Genomic DNA, 22,175 nt, shown 5'->3' on the forward strand with positions numbered 1-22,175 from the left:
AACTGTGATTTTAAGTTTTTGATTTCTATTTTTCTATTTCATTGTTTTATAATAATAATAATACTTACAATATTTTCCTATATTTTTCCATCTTTTTTCAGAATGTAAGGTTGGTTTCTACGGTGACTATTGTAACCAGAACTGTCCGTCTAACTGTGAAGACAATGTTTGTGACATGGCCAATGGTCAGTGCGCAGGTATGGCACGTACTGTAACCGTACATAGTATGACACAATCAAACTTTAAAGCAAAACTGATATATTTTATATGAAATTCATCTTTGTCCGAAAATAATGAAATACAAGCATGCTGTATTGAATGTTTTTATGGTCTCCTTTCGCCTGACTTCCGCAAGGTTCGCAAATACAGCAAATAGCTATCTCTGAGTTGTTAATTTCCTCTTTTATTAGAGAAAACAATTTTCCGTGCATGACCATGCATCTAAACAGGTAAAATAGGTAAAATCAGACATTTAAACATACGAATATGAATAACTGTGATTTTAAGTTTTGATTTCTATTTTTCTATTTCATTGTTTTATAATAATAATAATACTTACAATATTTTCCTATATTTTTCCCTCTTTTTCAGAATGTGAGGTTGGTTTCTACGGTGACTATTGTAACCAGAACTGTCCGTCTAACTGTAAAAACAATGTTTTGTGACATGGCCAATGGTCAGTGCGCAGGTATGGCACGTATTGTAACCGTACATATTATGGCACGATCAAACTTTGAAGCAAAACTGATTTATTTTGTATGAAATTCATCTTTGTCCGAAAATAATGAAATACAAGCATAATTGTATGTTTATCTTAATTATACTATACAGAATCAACCGTGTTAGAGTAGAAAGATGTGTTTTCTTTATTAACACTTTAGTCTATAACAATAACTAATATTAAGTGAGTATCATTAAATTTTGAATGAATGGTCGATAATTCTTTGGTATTAACATTTAATTAACATTTTGCATACCATGCAGCCTGATACGTCATGTTTGGTGGGGTGGGGCTGGAGGGGGTGGTAGGGTTGGAAGATGGGGATGTAAGGGTGGATACGACCAGAGAATAGTGTCCAAAAATAAAAGCTATAGATTACTATTAATTAGCTTATCGTCACGGCGATTTGGTTTCACGTTTTCCTGGCCAACGACTTCGCGAATCACAGTTAGATCGCTGTATTGAATGTTTTTATGGTCTCCAATAGCGCAGGTTTGGTTTCGACCTGCGAAACGCAGCTCCAATAATGTGCAGTAGAGGAGCTAGTTCCGAATGTCACACACTGACCGCATAGTGAACGCGGTGGTCAGGGAGGTGGTCAGGGATGATACCAACTACTTCATTGTTTATGATTACCGGTTTACATTATGTTATTTCCTATGTAAATCATAATTTGACGGGCTACAATTTTAAACATTGTTAATCTCGTAGTAAAAAATGTAGAATTTCCTGTATTTACATGTGGCTACGCTCTTCCGAGGCCTTGCTTTAGATTCGTATTACTTTGACAATATTCATTATATGTTTTTCTCGTGTATATGATAAAAAGTACATGCATACACTTGCTTTCTCTAGAATGTGATATCGGCTTCTTTGGGAACCACTGTGACCAGACATGTCCTGGAAACTGTCAGAACCTCACGTGTAACAAGGACAGCGGTCTGTGTATAGGTAAAAACATTAACGATATTGTAGATACAAATACAATAAAAATCATGAAGCATATTAGAATTGCTCTCATATATGATACTAAAAATACCATATACTTTTATTCCTTGATTTGTAATTTTTTTAAATAAATATCTTCAATAGTAACTGAATAATTATTTTCATCGAGTGTGATGGAAGCTTAAATGATATTTTGCTTGAGAAACAATGGATATTCTCAAGATTAAATTCGCATCGATTTACGCAATTCGTTGTGCATTTTGGCTGCAAATGTGCAGCCTAAATTGGTTATTAAAACTTATGATACAAAGTATCAAATCATTGTTTTTCAGACTGTAACGATGGATACTACGGGCCTACCTGTACACCATGCCACACAACTTGTAGCACTAACACATGTGATAAAACCTCGGGGAACTGTCTCGGTAAGTACCATTAGCCATGGGCTAGGAGGGTCCCACATGTGCATATAATAAATATTTACGAGTATGTAAATAAATATTATGATAGCAACATACATCTACAAACTTTTCCCACGAATGTGATGTGGGCTTATTTGGGAATCATGGTGGCCAAAAGTGTCACGGAAAGTGTAAGCACAGCGGACTATGCAGAGGTAAATAAAACAGTTATTGGGGTTTTAGGCAAACCTAAGGCGGCTTATTAGGGCCACTATATACTTTTCTAGCTTGTACGTACACGTCATTATCTTGTATATACAACTTGATATCTTGTAAGTAAAACGTAATACCATGTAGGTACAACTTAGTATACACACACACACACACACACACACACACACACACACACACACACACACACACACACACACACACACACACACACACACACACACACATACTCGGGTTACTATAGTTGTGAACCACCATCTGTGGACCAGCTTTATGGACACTTTGTCTTACGGTTATGAATTTAAGTTGTATTGTATGCAAATGTTCTCATGTCTATTTCTTTTATATAAACATTCCTTAGATTTTTTGTTAAATGCAAATTTTGGAAAGTTACGATACCCGTAATTGTGGACACCACTTTTGAGTTGTGGACACCGTGTCCACAAAGACAGTGAATATATCACACACACTTCATTCATGAAATGATAAATATAGACATATCAATTAGTCTGAACTTCAAAGAATAGTTTTGACATTCACAACAACAATTGTTGTTACCTTTTACCAATATTTATTATGAAAATATAAAGTCAAGTATCAATACACAGTATTCAAATAAGAGTTTCTACAATCAATAAACCTAATCTGTATGGACACAAAACTAGATTTAAGGGGAAAATTGTTGCATTTAGACAAGCAAAATGCAAAGTGAACGGTATGAATCAAAGAAAAATAATCTATCAATATAACATTCAAATGTTTACACATTTATATTCGAAAATAATTCCCTTAATGAATCGGTCATATTATAAATCACATTGTGTCGGTGAAATTGGCTCGAAAATAAATCAATGAAAATAAAAATTTCATCGGTCATGAAATATAAAAAAACAGTAAAATATGAAAAAAATATATACATATATATCAAGTTTGAAAACATTGTTTCAAACATTGTTTGAAATTATAACTAATTTCTTAGGAAATCAACATATTCTGATTGTATTTTGATGAAATATCCCACCATATTTCCTATTTTGGTTAGCAAATGTGTTTAGATTACTAACATATTAAGGTATTAAGATAACAAAGGTAGGACATATGCAATATGTAAAATATAATTAAAGGGAAAACTTCCTTTTCTTTTCAAAGTAGACATAAAATTTCAAGCAAAACCTTGATAGGGCAATTCTGTATTTGTATGTTACAGAGTTATCTGCCCTTGCGGGTAGGTATTGATTGTGGCGTCATGTGTTTGCGAGCGTATTTAGTCATACATTTCGGAGAAAACGACGTGAATTGCGCTCACAAAATAAAGACGTAACAATCGATACCTACCCGCAAGTTAGCTAACTCTGTAATTTACAAAGACGGAATATGTACATGTACATTTGCAGATTAAGTTTTAAGTTTTCTTAAGTCTTTGAATGTCATTATAAACTTTGTATTTGATTGATTTCCAATCTCGTCTATATAGGGCAGGTTCTTTTTGTTTTGCTAGATCGCATTCTTTTTTGTTGGGGACTTGGCGCAGATTGTAATTTTTTTTGAAAAGTTTCTGTATTGCTTCAGTTTCTTCTGTAGTCCACGCGATTTTTGTGGATGTTTTGGAAGCTTTCTTTTTTCTTGGCTGATCTATCTGGGTTTTGTCGAATCGAGCATCTGGTTCCCCTACGTCTTGCCCCCCTTCCATTGCAACCTCAACTATAAGAATAAACACAGTATCTTTTGTTAGAATTGCTATGAAGATGTATCCACAACATGTATTATTCTTAAAACTGATACAAGAGAGAACACATTGTTATTGAAGATACATGTATTCGATTTTGATAATTTTCTAAGCAGAGGATGAGGTTTAAATCAGAGCAAAAAATAGGAGGATAAGTACTGGACCAAATTCATCTCGCAACACACCTGCAATCTCTCCAATGCCGTCATCCTCGAGCTCCTGTTCACTTCCACTCTCGTCAATAGCGACATCAACATCTGTATATAAAGAATGTTATAATATCATATTAAAATTCAATTTAAATCTGAAGTTAAAATATAAAAATGCAAATATGAATTAAAATATCTATGAAGAACTAACCTCTTTTCCTGACATCTGCAAGCGCGTTGCCTGCATCTACTGCCAGCAGCATCTTGGCAACTTTCCCTAATTCAATGGCAGATTCCTGATTTCGATAATACTCCCTATGAACATTTATTGAATGGCCAAGGTGGTTAGATAGCCATTCCAATTCTCCATCATTTAGGTTCATCATCTAGATTAAAAAAACAAACATGAATTTTATTCAATGAACTTTAACATGATCCCGAAAGGGTCATTTGGGATCATTGACGTTAGGAAATAAAATTTATGTAAATGATATGCGAGATGCTATTAAACAGGCATAAGAAAAAAAAATTTGTATTATTGCAATACAAAAATATCAATAAATAATCTTAAAATGTCGACAGAAAGATCTACCTGTGTAACAGTAGCGATGTATTTTCGCATGTTTGTCGATCCAACCCTTTCCGGATACTCTAATTCCGCTTTTGATGCAAATGATCGCATGGCTACATGGCCCTCGATGTGGCCGTCTCCGTTTCCTCTGGGAAAGAGGTAACCATTTGTTTCACTTATTCCTACTTGATGTCGCTTCTGGTTAAGGACTTGGATGGATTCTTTGATATCGGGGGTCATTATCAGGGAGACGTTTCTACCTCGTTTACCCCTGATTTCAATCATGTCCAGTCTGTAACAATAATTACGAACTTTTACAAAATTAAAGCCTTGTATACATAATAATCGACATTATTATCAATGCCACACGCAGTGGAATACAGTATATGTATATAAAATAGAAAATATTTATAATAGAAGTTATGTGTGTTTCATTGGATGGTCATTGATATGTATTGATATGAAAAAAATGGAGGTTCAAATAGCAAAACCCAAAATTAGTTCATTTGTATACAGGTAAAGGTTCATGGCGCTAATTTAACGGTTTTGGAGTTATAGTCCCGACGAACAGACAGGCGGACAGAGCCTAAATTAATATCCCTCGCAAATGCGTTTTATGGGGAATAAAATGCATCCTGATGTGCGTGAGCTTCCTATCATTTAAGTCATTCTAAAATTCATTTTAGAGAAAATAAATAATACAATTGATATAGAAATACTTCAAAGATTCCATATTACAACAGTGATTACTAATAAGCACATGTTGTTCTTAACAGAACTGACTTGTCCATTATGATGCAATGAAGATATTATACAACAAAGTATCATTTGCATACCGTTTCACAAGCTGTTGTTCTGTTAGCGGCATTGAATTGATGATCTCTGTATTATGGCCTAGTTGCCAATTAGGCCTCTTTTCAAAGTCTTGTAGAAGAATTTTGCTGGTTTCTCCACTTCGGCGACGATTCAACATCATCACCCGACAGAGAATTACTGATGATAATTTTTGAAAATTTTCCATGTTGACACAATTCTTTAGTACTTTGGTTGCATCATGGAGCTCTGCATCCAAATAGTCCTTCAATTTAACAAGGTCTGCTGTTGTTGGAAGGAGAACTTGCTGGTTTCGTTTTGTTTCTTTGGCTGATCGTAAAGCTACAGCTGTGATCTTATGCTTCCATTCTTCCTCTATCAGCTTCATGAATCGCTCTGCGTCCTTTTCCCCTATGTGTCATCACTGTTTCGGAGAGCCTGACCCTTCAATACTACACAGCATTTCTTCAGGATGGGGCCACATTTTAAAGCAACAGATGGTGTTCTGAATTTACAAGCGTCATTGGTTTGCTCTATTCCTGAAAGATTTTGACAGGCTTCGATTGTACTGTCAAAGAAGGCGGGCTTCAGAAAGTCTTTTAAATAACCATTGGGATTTCCTACAGTGGCCCTCATCTCCATTACCAGCCTTCCCAATAGTCTTATCTCTTGGCTGATGTATGGTTTTTGTTTTTTCCCATGTTTGAGATAAAGGTTTTCTCCTACCTTTAAAATAACACGATCATTACGAATAATCAGTGAAATGTCATCCACAATGAGGGTGCTGACGACGTTGTCCCTGAAACCCTTATGAAGGTCTGGATCCGATACTGACGACTCGAGAAGAAGAACACTATTTCTCTGTACCCTTGTATGCTTTTTGGTTTCAGTCGGTGCAAATAGACAATTTGAGCGATGTCTCCACAGCTCCGTTTTCAAGAAAAATCCAAGGCAAAATTCGCACGGAAGAAAGTCTGTATGTAAGTAGTTCTTCTGCTTACACGAGTTCGAACTTGGTCTTCTCGCTAAAATTAAAAACCCAGTGTTGCTCTTCAAAACATTGATATTATGTTTATAGTCTCCTTCCAATCGTAGTTTGTCCAATTTCTTTTCCTTTTCTTTCTTCATTGACGTTCCTAGGATCTGCTGAACTTGTGGCTCATTTTTGTGTACCGTTTGCAAATGTCGACCAATTCTTAGCTGTAACTTATTGCAAAAAAGGCAATTGTGCTGCTTGTCTACTACACGACGCCCGTCTTTGTAAGCGGTTGTTTCATTAATGACAACTGTAAAAAATGTATAAATATTGAGTCTAATCATTAACGTAAGTTTAATGGGTTTGCATTGTATCTAACGACGGTGATTGCGATTTTGAGTAATCACTACATTCTAATATGATCTTACGGAAATAATACATGTTGACAAAAAAAAATTAACTGCCACAGTGAAATAATTTATGTGCGAATGTGTAGCTCACAGGTATCTGCATATTTATGAAGTCAACAGTTTTACCATTATTTTATATATGTATACATAATTCATGGCTATTCGGTAACGTAGTTTCGCAATAGGTTATGAGACATCTGACCTTGTAACCGTTTGATAAACTAAACGTTGACAATCCTATTTAATACACTTGGTAAATATCATTTTGTCTAATGCAACATAATAAATAGAACTGATGAAAAAACCTCTGACCAGAGTATGTTGAATTCGTTGAAAATATGTAATGTTCTTATTATCTCGGTTACTAATACAAAGCAAATGAACATACTTTGGCCATCAACAGGATCTGTTATTAATGTGGGTTCGACATTGTCTTCCTCGATTGGTCTTTGCATGATCTATTGAAATATTAAAGCAAAAGTTAAGATTAAGTTTGTGCTGTGCATGACGAATTACAATTTATCTTTACGTTGAAATACAGATGAAATAACAAATATAACATCTTCGTGTCCGTACATGTTAGTTCAAAACCTATCAATAGCCGTTGAATCAAATTCAGTTATTACTCACTTGATGAGTTTTATTTGAATATATCGGAATTATTTCCGAGCGTGCTGTTTCATCCTCATCCTCATCGTCACTTTCTGAACTTATCTCGGGCACCTTGTAATCTGGGTCCGCATCAGAATCATCTTCTGACATGGAAAACTGAAAATTTTGTCATTGCATGTAAATAATTATGATTGAAATATACACGATTAATCACAAAAATCATATCGTTTCGACACTGGATATTGTCAAGATTATTCAAACAGAAGGGATCGTAGAATGGAAACATGGTCAAATTACTCACATCATTTTCCGAATGTTCGATGTCGTTTTGCGGCGTGCGTCTTCTTTTCTCCATATTCTAGATGAAATATTAAATATCATTCTAGTTATTCTTTATATAACACTGAATTTCTATTTGCAGCAAAACGTGTGAATAATCTTACAATTCAATACATTTATCTTGTTTTCACTTGATATAAAATGTATACCATACTGTAATAAATTCACCTTGCAAGGAAAGTTGAAGATTAAGTCATTACTATACCATTTTTAACCATTCTTTACATATGCAATACCTTTGATGACGAAACAGGGTATTGAAAACGGAAGGACCGGTCTCCAACGGAAATAACGTCATCATGATATAATCTTGTAGAGCCACGGACATTTTTCTTGTCAATCTGTACCGAGTGTGTCGTACATAAATTATCCAAGTAAACCTACAAAACACAAAATAATGCAGCTGAAATAACAAAATGAAATTATAATTCTAAAGGATTCAGCATTTGTAAAACTAGTGGTACAAATACAGACAAAAATAATTATATGGCACAAGAAATTGTGACAGTGGTTGTTTTGCTTTTACAGTGAAAAATACATTTTATCATCCTTTTTAATGTAATGCAGAATAATCCATCCATTTTCCATTGAAAATTAGTAGCTCCCGTGACTCAGCTATCAGAAAGATAGCCTACGATAAAAACTTATGATGTGTGATTGTATACAATGTGTTTTTATCAAAAATGTAGATTTTTCATTCATTTACCTGTCTGTTGTTCTTTACCGACAATTTGCAATGTTCAGGTGCTATCATTTCCCGATTTATTATTATGTCACAATTCTTCGACCTGAAACAAAAAGCAATGATCTAATTTCAAAATCACGATAACTACTTTTCTCATTTGTATACATTACTGGCAATGTATCTGAAAAATGGGAATCATTAGATGCGGTACAGGTGATATACGTTCTCTCATCTATTGTATTTCAATAATGATGACTTGAAAGTGATGTTGGTATAGGTCTGCGAAAAAGCGCTAGAGAAAATAATTTGAAGTTGATTTCGTCGAAGCCAAAATTATATATACCTTCCGATTAAGCATGTAGAAGCTGTGAGAGGGAAAGCTGCACCATCTTCTCCAGTTGCACTAATAACTACGATGCTCCCATAGAAGTTTGTCTAGAGTAAAACGACAGGAACTCTTGCATAGAGGTTCAATATTCAATAATCAACTAGCAATAAGTGTCCAGACATTTATGATGAAATTCGTAATTTTAAAATACCAAAAATAGATAAAAAAAAATAATAATAGCAATTACAGTGTACGAAAAATGATAAAAGTCGCCATATTTGTCTTCAATTGACTGCAATAAGAATTGAATGCAAATCCACGCGCTTTTATAATTAATACATATATATTGGTCAAGTTAGATTAAGATGTACATCATCTTTTATAAACCAACATATGTACTAGCACTTACATAGCATTTTGATAATCAAGTTGTCAAATTGCATTTAATTTGTCTATTTACGTACCGGATAATGCGTGATTGGAGCAATCGGAATTATGTCACAGGTGACGTTTTCCATGCCCTCATCCTCACTTTCTAAGATAACATCAGACTCCGAGATACTATCTATTGGATCGTCATCAACATTGACAGATATATCATCCGATGTAGATATCTGGAAATTAATAAACATATATTTTGCCACTTGACTCTTGCCATCTTAAAAAACATGTATAAGCAGATTCCATATTATCACATTGCCCACATTATAGTACACACATCCCCGTTGAAAGATGGTGAACAAGCGATCACCATTTTTATCTTTAGCCACTGAATCTATCAGTAACTAGTACACTAACTAAGATACCTTCGAAATTTTTCTGGTTAATTTGTTATTCACAAAATAAATCATTAACGGAAAAAGATCTGGAAGAAATGAAAAAATACCCAGCCTGCATAAAACTACCAACTATTTGAAGCGTTAATATATATCTATTTTAAGACGCTATGCCCAAACTATTTGAAAATAATTAAAATCATATTAATTTTTTCCACATAAAATTACAAGAAATTACCATTAAAGTGTCCACATTGTATTTTCATGCAACGGTTTGGTAAAGAATTCAACTTGTGTCCATAATGTAATCAAACACACAGGAAAGATGCAAACAGACACAGTTATAAATATCTAAAGCAGGCTAATGAAGTAAAGTCATATTTATGTTATAAAATTACAAGAAACGGTTTTGCACCAAATTGTCCACAATGCTATTTTACACACAGGTTTAGTATAGAATCCTGCTTTGTGGACACGGTGTCCACAATGTAACCACACATACAGGAAAGATGAAAACAGACACAGCTGTAATTATTGGCAGCATATTATTTGTCGAATCGTTGCCTGGGATGATATAGTTTACATCTTTACATGACGGCTGATTATTTTAGGGATGAAAAATATCATTTTATATTTCAACAGTTAACATGAATTCAGAGAATACAACTCGAAATCTATTTAGACTACATCGCACTATTTATTGCATTAGCAGCGTATTACTAACACATTAAACTGATTCATCATACTGTCCATATCAATTCAAATTAAAAAAGTAGGAAATTTGCACAACCTTATTAAAAGATGGTGAAATTTCAGCATGAAATATCCTTATTCTTTTCTAATATCAAAAATGAAGTAAAAAATATAAAGAGTAATAATTACATTTCTGCCAATGGCCATATCATTGTTTCTATCTTCAGGTACTGAATGTATCGTCTCTGATGATTGTTGCTGATAAATGAAAAAAAAGTATCACATTATCATTTTATGATAAACTCGGTAAACATACATTCGATATTGTTTTGGTTGATTTCCTAGTCATAAAGTAAATCCCAAATAGAAAATGATCCGGAAGTTAAGAATAAAAACCCAACTTTAAAATCGTTAAAGTGCTAAATGTATGTCTTTTATGAGACACTTTACTCAAACTAAATGTATCTGAAAAGAGCTAAATTAAAGTCATATTTATGTTATAAAATTACAAGAAATGTTTTTGAACCAAATTGTCCACAATGCTATTTCACACACAGGTTTGGTATAGAATCCTGCTTTGTGGACACGGTGTCCACAATGTAACCACACACAGGAAAGAAGAAAACAGACATAGTTGTAATTATTGGCAGCATCCTATTTGTCGAATCGTTGCCTGGGATGATATAGATTACATCTTTACATGACGGCTGATTATTTTAGGGATGAAAAATATCATTTTATATTTCAACAATTAACATTAATTAAGAGAATACAACTCGCAATCTATTTAGACTACATCGCCCTATTTATTGCATCAGCAGCGTATTACTAACAAATTAAACTGATTCATCAGTATGTCCAAATCAATTCAAATTAAAAAGGTAGAAAATATTGCCCGCTCCGCAATAGCAATAATAAAATGGATAAAATATAAAATAATTTGTTTTCCTGTATAGTAAATGAGACATCTACGTAAACATGTTATTTGCACAACTTTATTAAAAGATGGTGAAATTTCAGCATGAAATATCGTTATTCTTTTCTAATATCAAAAATGAAGTAAAAAAACATAAAGAGTAATAATTACATTTCTGCCAATGGCCAAATCACCGTTTCCATCTTCCGGTAATGAATGCATCTTCTCTGATGATTGTTGCTGATAATTGAAAAAAAAAAATGCATCACATTATCATTTTATGATAAACTCAGTAAAATACATTCGATATTGTTCTGGTTGATTTCCTACTAAGAAAATTAATCACAAATAGAAAATGATCCGGAAGTTATGAATAAAATCAACTTTAATAAGATATAGACTCATTAAGGAGCTTAATATATATCCTCTATTAGACACTCTACCCAAAGTACATATATGTGAAAAGAAGTAAAGTCATATTTATCTTATAAAATTACAAGAAATGTTTTTGAACCAAATTGTCCACAATGCTATTTCACACACAGGTTTGGTATAGAATCCTGCTTTGTGGACACGGTGTCCACAATGTAACCACACACAGGAAAGATAAAAATAGACACAGTTGTAACTATTTGCAGCATGCTATTTGTCGAATCATTGCATGGGGTGATATAGATTACATCTTTACATAACGGCTGATTATTTTTAGGATGAAAAATATCAATTTAAATTTCAACAGTTAACATGAATTAAGACAATACAACTCGCAATCTATTTTGATTACATCGTACTATTTATTGTATCAGCGGCGTATTACTATCAAACTGATTAAGCAGTCGTGTCCATTTTAATTAAAATAAAAAAAGGTAGAAAATATTGCCCTCTTCGCAATAGCGATAATACAATGGATAAATATGATATAATTTGTTTTCCTGTGTAGTAAATGAAACACCTCCGTCAATATTATTTGCAAAACCTAATTAAACGATGGTGAAAATTCAGCATGAGATATCGCTATTCTTTTCTAATATAAAAAATGAAGTAAAAATATTAAGAATAATAATTACATTTCTGCCAATGGCTATATCATCGTTTTCATCTTCAGTCACTGAATGTATCGTCTCTGATGATTCCTGCTGATAAATGAAAAGAGTATCACATTATTATTGTATGTTAAACTCAGTAAAATACATTCGATATTGTTTTGGTTGATTTCCTAGTCATAAAGTAAATAACAAATAGAAAATGATCCGGAAGTTAAAAATAAAAACCCCAATTTTAATAAAAAAAAATATATATATGATCGTTAAAGAGCTTAATCTATATATTTTATGAGACACTGTACTGAAACAACATGTATCTGAAAAGAGCTTAATTAAAGTTATATTTATGTTATAAAATTACAAGAAAAGTTTTGGCACCAAATTTTCCACAATGTTATTTCACACATATGTTTGGTATAGAAACCTGATTTGTGGACACAGTGTCCACAATGTAATCAAACACACAGGAAAGATTTAAACAGACACAGTTGTAAATATTGGCGACATGTTATTTGTCGAATCGAAGCCTTGGATGATATAGTTTACATCTTTACATAACGGCTGATCATTTTGGGATTAAAATATCATTTTACATTTCAACGGTAAACATGAATTCAGAGAATACAATTTGCAATCTATTTTTACAACATCGTACTTTTTATTGCATCAGCGGCGTATTACTGTCAAACTGATTAAGCAGTCGTGTCCATATTAATCCAAATAAAAAGGCGAATATATTGCCCTCTCCGCAATAGCGATAATAAAATGCATACAATACAAAATACTTTGTTTTCCTGTATAGTAAATGAGACGTCTGCGTAAACATGTTATTTGCACAACCTTATAAAAAGATGGTGAAAAGTCAGCATGAAATATCATTATTCTTTTCTAATATCAAAAATGAAGTGAAAAATATAAAGATTCATAATTACATTTCTGCCAATAGCCATATCATCGTTTCTATCTTCAGGTACTGAATGTATCGTCTCTGATGATTGTTGCTGATAAATGAAAAAAAAGTATCACATTATCATTTTATGATAAACTCGGTAAACATACATTCGATATTGTTTTGGTTGATTTCCTAGTCATAAAGTAAATCCCAAATAGAAAATGATCCGGAAGTTAAGAATAAAACCCAACTTTAATAAAAATATAAAACGTTAAAGACCTCAATCTATATCTTTTATAAGACACTGTACTCAAGCTAAATGTATCTGAAAAGAGCTAAGTTAAAGTCATATTTCTCTAATATAATTATAAGAAACGTTTTTGCACCAAAATGTCCACAATGTTATTTCACACACATGTTTGGTATAGAATCCTGCTTTGTGGACACGGTGTCCACGATGTAATCAAACACACAGGAAAGATGAAAACAGACACAGTTGTTAATATTGGAAGCATGCTATTTGTCAAAACGTTGCCTGGGATGATATAGTTTACATCTTTACATAACGGCTGATCATTTTGGGATTAAAATATCATTTTATATTTCAACAGTTAACATGAATTCAGAGAATACAATTTGCAATTTATTTAGACTACATCGCACTATTTATTGCATCAGCAGCGTATTACTAACAAATTAAACTGATTCATCAGTCTGTCCATATCAACTCAAATTAAAAAGGTAGAAAATATTGCCCTCTCTTCAATAGCAATAATAAAATGGATACAATATAAAATAATTTGTTTTCCTGTGTAGTAAATGAGAGGTCTAAGTAAACATATTACTCGCACAACCTTGTTAAAAGATGGTGAAATTTCAGCATGAAATATCGTTATTCTTTTCTAATATCAAAACTGAAGTAAAAAATATAAAAAGTAATAATTACATTTCTGCCAATGGCCATATCACCGTTTCCATCTTCCGGTACTGAATGCATCGTCTCTGATAATTGTTGCTGATAAATAAAAAAAAAACAATCACATTATCATTTTATGATAAACTCAGTAAAATACATTTGATATTGTTCTGGTTGATTTCCAACTAATAAAATTAATCACAAATAGAAAATGATCCGGAAGTTATGAACAAAACCAACTTAATAAAAATATAGACTCGTTAAAGAGCTTAATCTATATCCTTTATTAGATACCGTACTCAAACTACATGTATATGAAAAGAAGTAAAGTCATATTTATCGCATAAAATTACAAGAAACGGTTTTGCACCAAATTGTCCACAATGCTATTTCACACACAGGTTTGGTATAGAATCCTGCTTTGTGGACACGGTGTCCACAACGTAACCACACACACACAGGAAAGATGAAAACAGACACAGCTGTAATTATTTGCAGCATCCTATTTGTCAAATCATTGCCTGGGATGATATAGTTTACATCTTTACATAACGCTGATTATTTTTGGGATGAAAAATATCATTTTATATTTCATCAGTTAACATGAATTAAGAGAATACAACTCGCAATCTATTTTGACTACATCGTTCTATTTATTGTATCAGCGGCGTATTACTATCAAACTGGTTAATCAGTCGTGTCCATATTAATTCAAATAAAAAAGGGCGAAAATATTGCCCTCTCCGCAATAGCGATAATAAAATGGATAAATATGAGATAATTTGTTTCCCTGTGTAGTAAATGAGATATCTCCGTAAACATATTATTTGCAAAACCTTATTAAAAGATGGTGAAAATTCAGCATGAAATATCGTTATTCTTTTCTAATATCAAAAATGAAGTAAAAAAATATTAAGAATAATAATTACATTTCTGCCAATGGCTATATCATCGTTTTCATCTTCAGGTACTGAATGTATCGTCTCTGATGATTCCTGCAGATAAATGAAAAAAGTATCACATTATTATTGTATGATAAGCTCAGTAAAATACATTCGATATTGTTCTGGTTGATTTCCTACTCATAAAGTAAATAACATAACAAATAGAAAATGATCCGGAAGTTAGGAATAAAAACCCAACTTTAATGAAAAAAATATATTAAATCGTTAAAGAGCTTAATCTATATATTTTATGAGACACTGTACTGAAACTACATGTATCTGAAAAGAGCTTAATTAAAATCATATTTATGTTATGAAATTACAAGAAACGTTTTGGCACCAAGTTGTCCACAATGCTATTTCACACACAGGTTTGGTATAGAATCCTGCTTTGTGGACACGGTGTCCACAATGTAATCAAACACACAGGAAAGATTTAAACAGACACAGTTGTAAATATTGGCGACATGTTATTTGTCGAATCGAAGCCTGGGATGATATAGTTTACATCTTTACATAACGGCTGATCATTTTGGGATAAAAATATAATTTCATATTTCAACGCTATATATGAATTCAAAGAATACAACTTGCAATCTATTTGACAACATCGTACTTTTATGCATCAGCGGCGTATTACTGTCAAACTGATTAAGCAGTCGTATCCATATTAATTCAAATAAAAAGGTGAACATATTGCTCTATACGCAATAGCGATAATAAAATGCATACAATATAAAATAATTTGTTTTCCTGTGTAGTATTATTTGCACAACCTTATTAAAAGATGGTGAAGAGTCAGCATGAAATATTATTCTTTTTAAATATCACAAATGAAGAAAAAAAATAGTAATAATTACATTTCTGCCAATGGTCATATCATCGTTTCTATCTTCAGGTACTGAATGTATCGTCTCTGATGATTCCTGCTGGTAAATGAAAAAGGTTTCACATTATTTTATGATAAGCTCAGTAAAATACATTCGATATTGTTCTGGTTGATTTCCTAGTCATAAAAGTAAATCACAAATAGAAAATGATCCGGAAGTTATTAACAAAACCAACTTTAATAAAAATATAGACTCGTTAAGGAGCTTAATCTATATCTTTCATTAGACACTGTACCCAAACAACATGTATCTGAAAAGAAGTTAAGTCATATTTATCGCATAAAATTACAAGAAAAGGTTTTGCACCAAATTGTCGACAATGCTATTTCACACACAGGTTTGGTATAGAATCCTGCTTTGTGGACACGGTGTCCACAATGTAACCACACACACAGGAAAGAAGAAAACAGACACAGTTGTAATTATTGACAGCATGTTATTTGTCGAATCGTTGCCTGGGATGATATAGTTTACATCTTTACATAACGGCTGATTATTTTTGAGATGAAAAATATCATTTTATATTTCAACAGTTAACATGAATTAAAAGAATACAACTCGCAATCTATTTTGACTATATCGTAATCGTACTATTTATTGTAACAACGGCGTACTACTATCAAACTGATTAAGCAGTCGTGTCCATTTTAATTCAAATGAAAAAGGGCGAAAAAATTGCCCTCTCCGCAATAGCGATAATAAAATGGATACAATAATTTGTTTCCCTGTGTAGTAAATGAGACGTCTCCGTAAATAAATTATTTTCATAATCTTATTAAAGATGGTAAAAATTCAGCATGAAATATCGTTATTCTTTTCTAATATCAAAACTGAAGTAAAAAATATAAAGAGTAATAATTACATTTCTGCCAATAGCCATATCATCGTTTTCATCTTCAGGTACTGAATGTATCGTCTCTGATGATTCCTGCAGATAAATGAAAAAAAGTATCACATTATTATTGTATGTTAAACTCAGTAAAATACATTCGATATTGTTCTGGTTGATTTCCAAGTCATAAAGTAAATAACATAACAAATAGAAAATGATCCGGAAGTTAGGAATAAAAACCCAACTTTAATAAAAATATAAAACGTTAAAGAGCTTAATCTATATCTTTTATGAGACATTGTACTCAAGCTAAATGTATCTGAACAGAGCTAAATAAAAGTCATATTTATCTTACAAAATTTACAAGAAAAGTTTTGAACCAAATTATCCGCAATGTTATTTCACACACATGTTTGGTATAGAATCCTGCTTTGTGGACACGGTGTCCACAATGTAACCACACATACAGGAAATATGAAAACAGACACAGCTGTAATTATTTGCAGCATCCTATTTGTCAAATCATTGCCTGGGATGATATAGTTTACATCTTTACATAACGCTGATTATTTTAGGGATGAAAAATATCATTTTATATTTCAACGATAAACATGATGTAAGAGAATACAACTCGCAATCTATTATGACTACATTGTACTATTTGTTTTACCTGCGGCGTATTACTATCAAACTGATTAAGCAGTTGTTTCCATATTAATTCAAATAAAAAATGGCGAAAATATTGCCCTCTCCGCAATAGCGATAATAAAATGGATAAATATGAGATGATTTGTTTCCCTGTGTAGTAAATGAGATATCTCCGTAAACATATTATTTGCAAAACCTTATTTAAAGATGGTGGAAATTCAGCTTGAAATATCGTTATTCTTTTCTAATATCAAAAATGAAGTAAAAAAATATATTAAGAATAATAATTACCTTTCTGCCAATAGCCATATCATCGTTTTCATCTTCAGGTATTGAATGTATCGTCTCCGATGATTCCTGCTGATAAATGAAAAAAAAAGTATCATTATTATTTTATAATAAACTCAGTAAACTACATTCGATATTGTTTTGGTTGATTTCCAAATCATGAAGTAAATCAGAAATAGAAAATGATCCGGAAGTTATGAATAAAATACCAACTTTGATAAAAATTAAAATCGTTAAAGAGCTCTATCTATATCTTTTATGAGGCACTGTACTCAAACTACATTAATATGAAAAGAATTAAAGTCTTATTTATCTTTAAAGATTACGAGAAACGGTTTTGTACCTAATTGTTTGGTATAGAATCATTGAAATATATGATAAGAAACTGTAAACATATAATTATAAACATTTCTAAATTAGATTTAGTCATTCCCTTTGAATTTTCATTGCAGTTAACACTATCAAAATACATTATCAAACAAAACAATGTAAGACGAGAAAAATGAGCCAAATAATGTAGACATTGCTTTTCTGTCAGATTAAGAAAGTGTTGATTATAACTCACCTCAGCAAATTGATTCTCCCAAGGTAATTTGTCGATACCATAGTCGTATCTTAGTTCTTCACCTTGTGCAATATCCCTTTAAAACATATCAATATAATTGGGAAATATCTTCTTGGCAAATGTGGTTAGAGAGCTATTTTTTCATAATTCGAGGAATTCAATTTTAAGAATTCATTAATCCTTTCTAAAGGCACTCTTCATTTGGCCTAGTATAAATGTAAGCAAAAATAACAATATACACATATTGCTCTCATCTTTAAGTATATAATAATAGTTTCGAAATAGAATCAATTGATAGTATTTCATTTTACTTTAACTTTCGTATGTTAACTGGGTTCAATTTAAAATAATACAACCAATTACCGAAGGCTGAAAAGACAAAGACGTGGCGTGCCATCTAAATCAATCAATCTCATTGTTGAATTTGCTATTCCACGTTTCGCATGATTTACCAGGCGTCCAAGAAGTGCTCCTTCGGTAGGTTCTTCCGTAGCGTCAACACTTCAGAAAAACACAAAGGTTGGAATTTATTTCTTTTAATTTTTGACGGATATGTGAATATGCACAAGGTGTTTCTTTTTCAGTGTTTTTTTAGAATTGTAGTAGACGATTACATGAATACAACATCCACATTTCCATATTCTAGAAAGTCATTTACATGAATATGAATTTGATTTTAAATTCTATCTGCCTTTTCAGTAGTGTTGTAAGCTTAGCGTCATGTTCTACAGTGATATACTTACCATGCTTTCCTTCCTTTAAAAACAAAGTGGAATGTGTAATTGGTATCAGGAACTATCTCCGCAGCTTTTCCTTCGATGAGTTTCCCGGCATACTCAAGAAGAAAATCACCCTTAGAGATGAATCTGAGAGCAAATACTCCCCTACCTGAAACACACCACTCGCATTTAATACTTGTTGTGAAGTATTAAGATGATTTTCAATAACATATACATTTAGGCTTAGGTACCAAAACGTATGATGTATTAATGAATGTTTTAGAGCATGGAATGATTGTTTTGACTATTTAATGAAAACTTGTTATATGAACATTAACAAATAATATTAATCGATTATACGTGTTGTATCTAGCTGCAAATACTTTTACAAGTATTAATTCCTCTTCATTTGAAAATGTAAAGCAATCTATAAATGTAAACACTAATAAAATATTAAGGATACGTATTAACAAGTATCCATTTAGACTATCAACGCTAACTTACCGATGAAATCATTTATATAACGATCCTCAAAACCAGGTTGATCTTCGTTTTTAAGGAGAAATGTTTTTGCAGTGTCCTCTGGTTTACATCGTCTCCTCTTTCGAGGGGCAATACCGACCTTAATGCGTAGATACATTGAGTTACGATATTTCTCAGGTATTAGACAATCAACGATTTCTGTCTTTTCATGATAACAAATCAATATAAATAACCCAACAAACTCATTTTCCTTGGTTACCTTTTTTATGTATAAGGCATGGAATCGAAACTACACATTCATATCTATCTTAGTATGATTTATAGATTTATGTTTATGGCAGTCAGCATGCAATTACAATTATATCGATGAAAGAAATACAAGTACATCTAATACACATATAGGATGTATGGATGTATTTTACATATGGCACTTAAGTCTTGGTATAAATATATATATATATATATATATAAGTTAAGCCGAAATCGGGTGTTCTACTTCTATTATTCGAAATGAAGAGATTAATCAAATGGCATGATATATTGATAGAAGGCCGTTCGTTGCCTCATTTATCTGTATGTGGTGATATTATATATAAGTATAGAATAGTATATATTGTATATACTTACATTCTTTTCATTGATCGGTGTTTTCAACGCAAAATCTGATTTAAGAATTTTCTTCCGCTTTCCCATTCTATATGTAATTCCAAATTAGCACCCTAGCAAGAAAACAAAAGCGTTGACCATTAGATAAAAAAACCCAAATATGACTTTTTGTCTATGCATCAAGTGATATATTTTTTTTAATTTTATTTAAGGTAATATTTCAAACGGATCTTTATTTTACATTTTGCTTTAATATGAATTTCCATTAATTATATAGTACCTTCAATATTTACATGTGATTAAATATATATATATAAAGTACACGTACCATTCGAATTCACTTTAATTTAAGGGAAACTATTATAGAAATACAACCTTTTGATCCAATGCCTTTCACTCACAATTAAATAACATATCTTATCAAAAGGAAGGAAGAAGAAAGAAAACAAAATGTAACTTACCAATGTCCACGTGTACCATCAGCAGCCAAACTGGACTTTTGGTTACTCAGCTTACTTGACATTTTTGCGGGAAACTTGTGGGGTTCATGGTAGGTTAATAATGTGGCATAGAGTTTTATTCAATGTACAACTCATAAAAGTGCCCCACATTGTACCCCTAAAACCCTTTTGGCATGTGAAGATCATTACTGATAAGGAACTGACCTACACTAGCCACTGCAGCAGCAACAGCTGCAGGTGACCCGTGACCCAGATAAATAACGCAATTAAGTGTGTATGTGATGAAGACTTCACACACTCCACTCGCACACACTTTACGGTCATTTACACAGAGATGGTTTTGATAATTTCTGTACAAGTACAATAAATTTGGTGTCCACAATTATCCACAACGTTGTTCTAATACGCTGTATAAAATCTAACTGCACACACACACCCAAACACACACACATCATCAACTAGTTTTAATATAAACCCAATCGCGCGTGCTTTAACATATAGCAAGAACTACGCAATAAATGACTATAGTTGGTACACACCAATATATCAATAGACAACAGTATAAAGTATGGTTCAAAGCCCTCGTGATATTGAACATCGACGACACTTCAAATGACGGCACAGGATTCGCGCGTATCTTATGTCAGCATGGCAACCTGACTGTTTTTCTGAATTCCTGAACAAATGAAGCCTAGTTTTCTCGTCTGCTAACTATCTAGGATAAAAACAAAATTGAAGTACATTGAACTATCCGATTTGGAAATAAATTGTTTTGAATTTTCTTTGTTTTAATATACCCCAATACAAGAACAACGCAATAAATGTTAGTTTCCAAAATATAATTTGCATGTCATGACGGCACAGAATTTTTTTAGCATGCATGTTAATCTCAAAATTGAATATATGAACTATTCCAGAAAAGAAAATAGAAATTTGCATGTCATTGAAATATTTTATGAGAGTTATAAGAGTTATGGTTAGAATCCTATTATATAGCCTATGTAGCTGCGCTCATTCTTGAATGCGTATGCCTTAAAATCAAATAATTTTCACAACCATGTCGACAGAGATCAATCTTCCGGTCAGTTATAAGGCTATGACAAGGTAGACAGAGGAAAGAAATGTGTCCAAAATAAAGATAAATAACGAAAATATTTCTCGCTTAGATCCCAAGTCTTCTCCGTATGACAATGTTGGAATAGGTACAATTTCCTGTATATATTTTTTTAAAACCTACCTGATATTTATTTTCTATATACGTATATCAATAAGTTTATCTTTTTAATTCTATGACTGTAAGAAGTTTTCACATATTCTTTACATTAATTATATAAACAATTAATACTAAATCTAAAATGTATTATCAAACGCTTAAAGACAGACAAATTAATTTTACAATAAATAAATAAGAATAAAACTGTTTCCTATGGAGTGTCTTAGATTTGTCACAAACGTATTTTTCACAAAAATATGGTGGTCAAAACTTCGCCATTTTGACATTTTTCGGGGATATGATTTTATGATAATCTTTTCGTAGTCGTAACTATCAAATCCTAAAATCCCAACGAGCAGACAAATTTAGGATAGAAGAAA

The 22,175-nt window shown here is 32.1% G+C and overlaps 3 protein-coding genes across 5 annotated transcripts; 1 reads left to right on the forward strand and 2 right to left on the reverse strand.

The window, feature by feature from the left end:
• Positions 1-106: 106 nt before the first annotated feature.
• On the forward strand, positions 107-2,143 carry LOC138313000 (endothelial cell-specific molecule 1-like). Its single transcript, XM_069253686.1, has 4 exons — positions 107-197; positions 592-688; positions 1,577-1,672; positions 2,002-2,143. The coding sequence occupies exons 1-4, from the start codon at positions 165-167 to the stop codon at positions 2,106-2,108; spliced, it is 333 nt and encodes a 110-aa protein (XP_069109787.1). The 5' UTR covers positions 107-164; the 3' UTR covers positions 2,109-2,143.
• A 312-nt stretch (positions 2,144-2,455) lies between these two features.
• Positions 2,456-5,948, reverse strand: LOC138313003 (uncharacterized). Its single transcript, XM_069253690.1, has 5 exons — positions 5,584-5,948; positions 4,769-5,039; positions 4,388-4,562; positions 4,213-4,284; positions 2,456-4,002 (listed from the first exon to the last, which is right to left on the reverse strand). The coding sequence occupies exons 1-5, from the start codon at positions 5,946-5,948 to the stop codon at positions 3,704-3,706; spliced, it is 1,182 nt and encodes a 393-aa protein (XP_069109791.1). The 3' UTR covers positions 2,456-3,703.
• Positions 5,949-5,969: 21 nt separating this feature from the next.
• Positions 5,970-20,302, reverse strand: LOC138313002 (uncharacterized). Of its 3 annotated transcripts, none has more exons than XM_069253688.1 (21): positions 20,143-20,302; positions 19,537-19,654; positions 19,057-19,201; positions 18,677-18,814; positions 18,314-18,389; positions 17,752-17,817; positions 16,843-16,908; positions 15,951-16,019; positions 15,076-15,141; positions 14,177-14,245; positions 13,271-13,339; positions 12,363-12,431; positions 11,467-11,535; positions 9,375-9,524; positions 8,926-9,017; positions 8,604-8,685; positions 8,134-8,277; positions 7,860-7,916; positions 7,577-7,714; positions 7,335-7,404; positions 5,970-6,846 (listed from the first exon to the last, which is right to left on the reverse strand). In XM_069253688.1, exons 1-21 carry the CDS (start codon positions 20,206-20,208, stop codon positions 5,972-5,974), a joined length of 2,694 nt encoding a protein of 897 aa, XP_069109789.1. In that variant the 5' UTR covers positions 20,209-20,302; the 3' UTR covers positions 5,970-5,971. The 3 variants fall into 3 exon arrangements, with proteins under 3 accessions (XP_069109789.1, XP_069109790.1, XP_069109788.1); XM_069253689.1 differs by having other exon boundaries at positions 12,363-12,428; positions 17,752-17,820; XM_069253687.1 differs by having other exon boundaries at positions 17,752-17,820; positions 20,143-20,300.
• Positions 20,303-22,175: the final 1,873 nt, after the last annotated feature.

The sequence above is a fragment of the Argopecten irradians genome, unplaced genomic scaffold (genome assembly GCF_041381155.1).
Source record: "Argopecten irradians isolate NY unplaced genomic scaffold, Ai_NY scaffold_0560, whole genome shotgun sequence".
Taxonomy (NCBI): domain Eukaryota; kingdom Metazoa; phylum Mollusca; class Bivalvia; order Pectinida; family Pectinidae; genus Argopecten; species Argopecten irradians.

Coding starts and splice junctions, on each gene's coding strand:
- LOC138313000 (XM_069253686.1), top strand. CDS start 165: ATGTTTGTGACATGGCCAATGGTCAGTGCGCAG. Junction 198..591: donor GGCCAATGGTCAGTGCGCAG/GTATGGCACGTA, acceptor CCTCTTTTTCAG/AATGTGAGGTTGGTTTCTAC. Junction 689..1,576: donor GGCCAATGGTCAGTGCGCAG/GTATGGCACGTA, acceptor TGCTTTCTCTAG/AATGTGATATCGGCTTCTTT.
- LOC138313003 (XM_069253690.1), bottom strand. CDS start 5,948: ATGAAGCTGATAGAGGAAGAATGGAAGCATAAGATCACAGCTGTAGCT. Junction 5,040..5,583: donor GAACAACAGCTTGTGAAACG/GTATGCAAATGA, acceptor TTATTGTTACAG/ACTGGACATGATTGAAATCA. Junction 4,003..4,212: donor CGGCATTGGAGAGATTGCAG/GTGTGTTGCGAG, acceptor TTATTCTTATAG/TTGAGGTTGCAATGGAAGGG.
- LOC138313002 (XM_069253687.1), bottom strand. CDS start 20,208: ATGGGAAAGCGGAAGAAAATTCTTAAATCAGATTTTGCGTTGAAAACA. Junction 19,655..20,142: donor CACCGATCAATGAAAAGAAT/GTAAGTATATAC, acceptor CTACGCATTAAG/GTCGGTATTGCCCCTCGAAA. Junction 7,405..7,576: donor ATTCAAATAAAACTCATCAA/GTGAGTAATAAC, acceptor ATATTTCAATAG/ATCATGCAAAGACCAATCGA.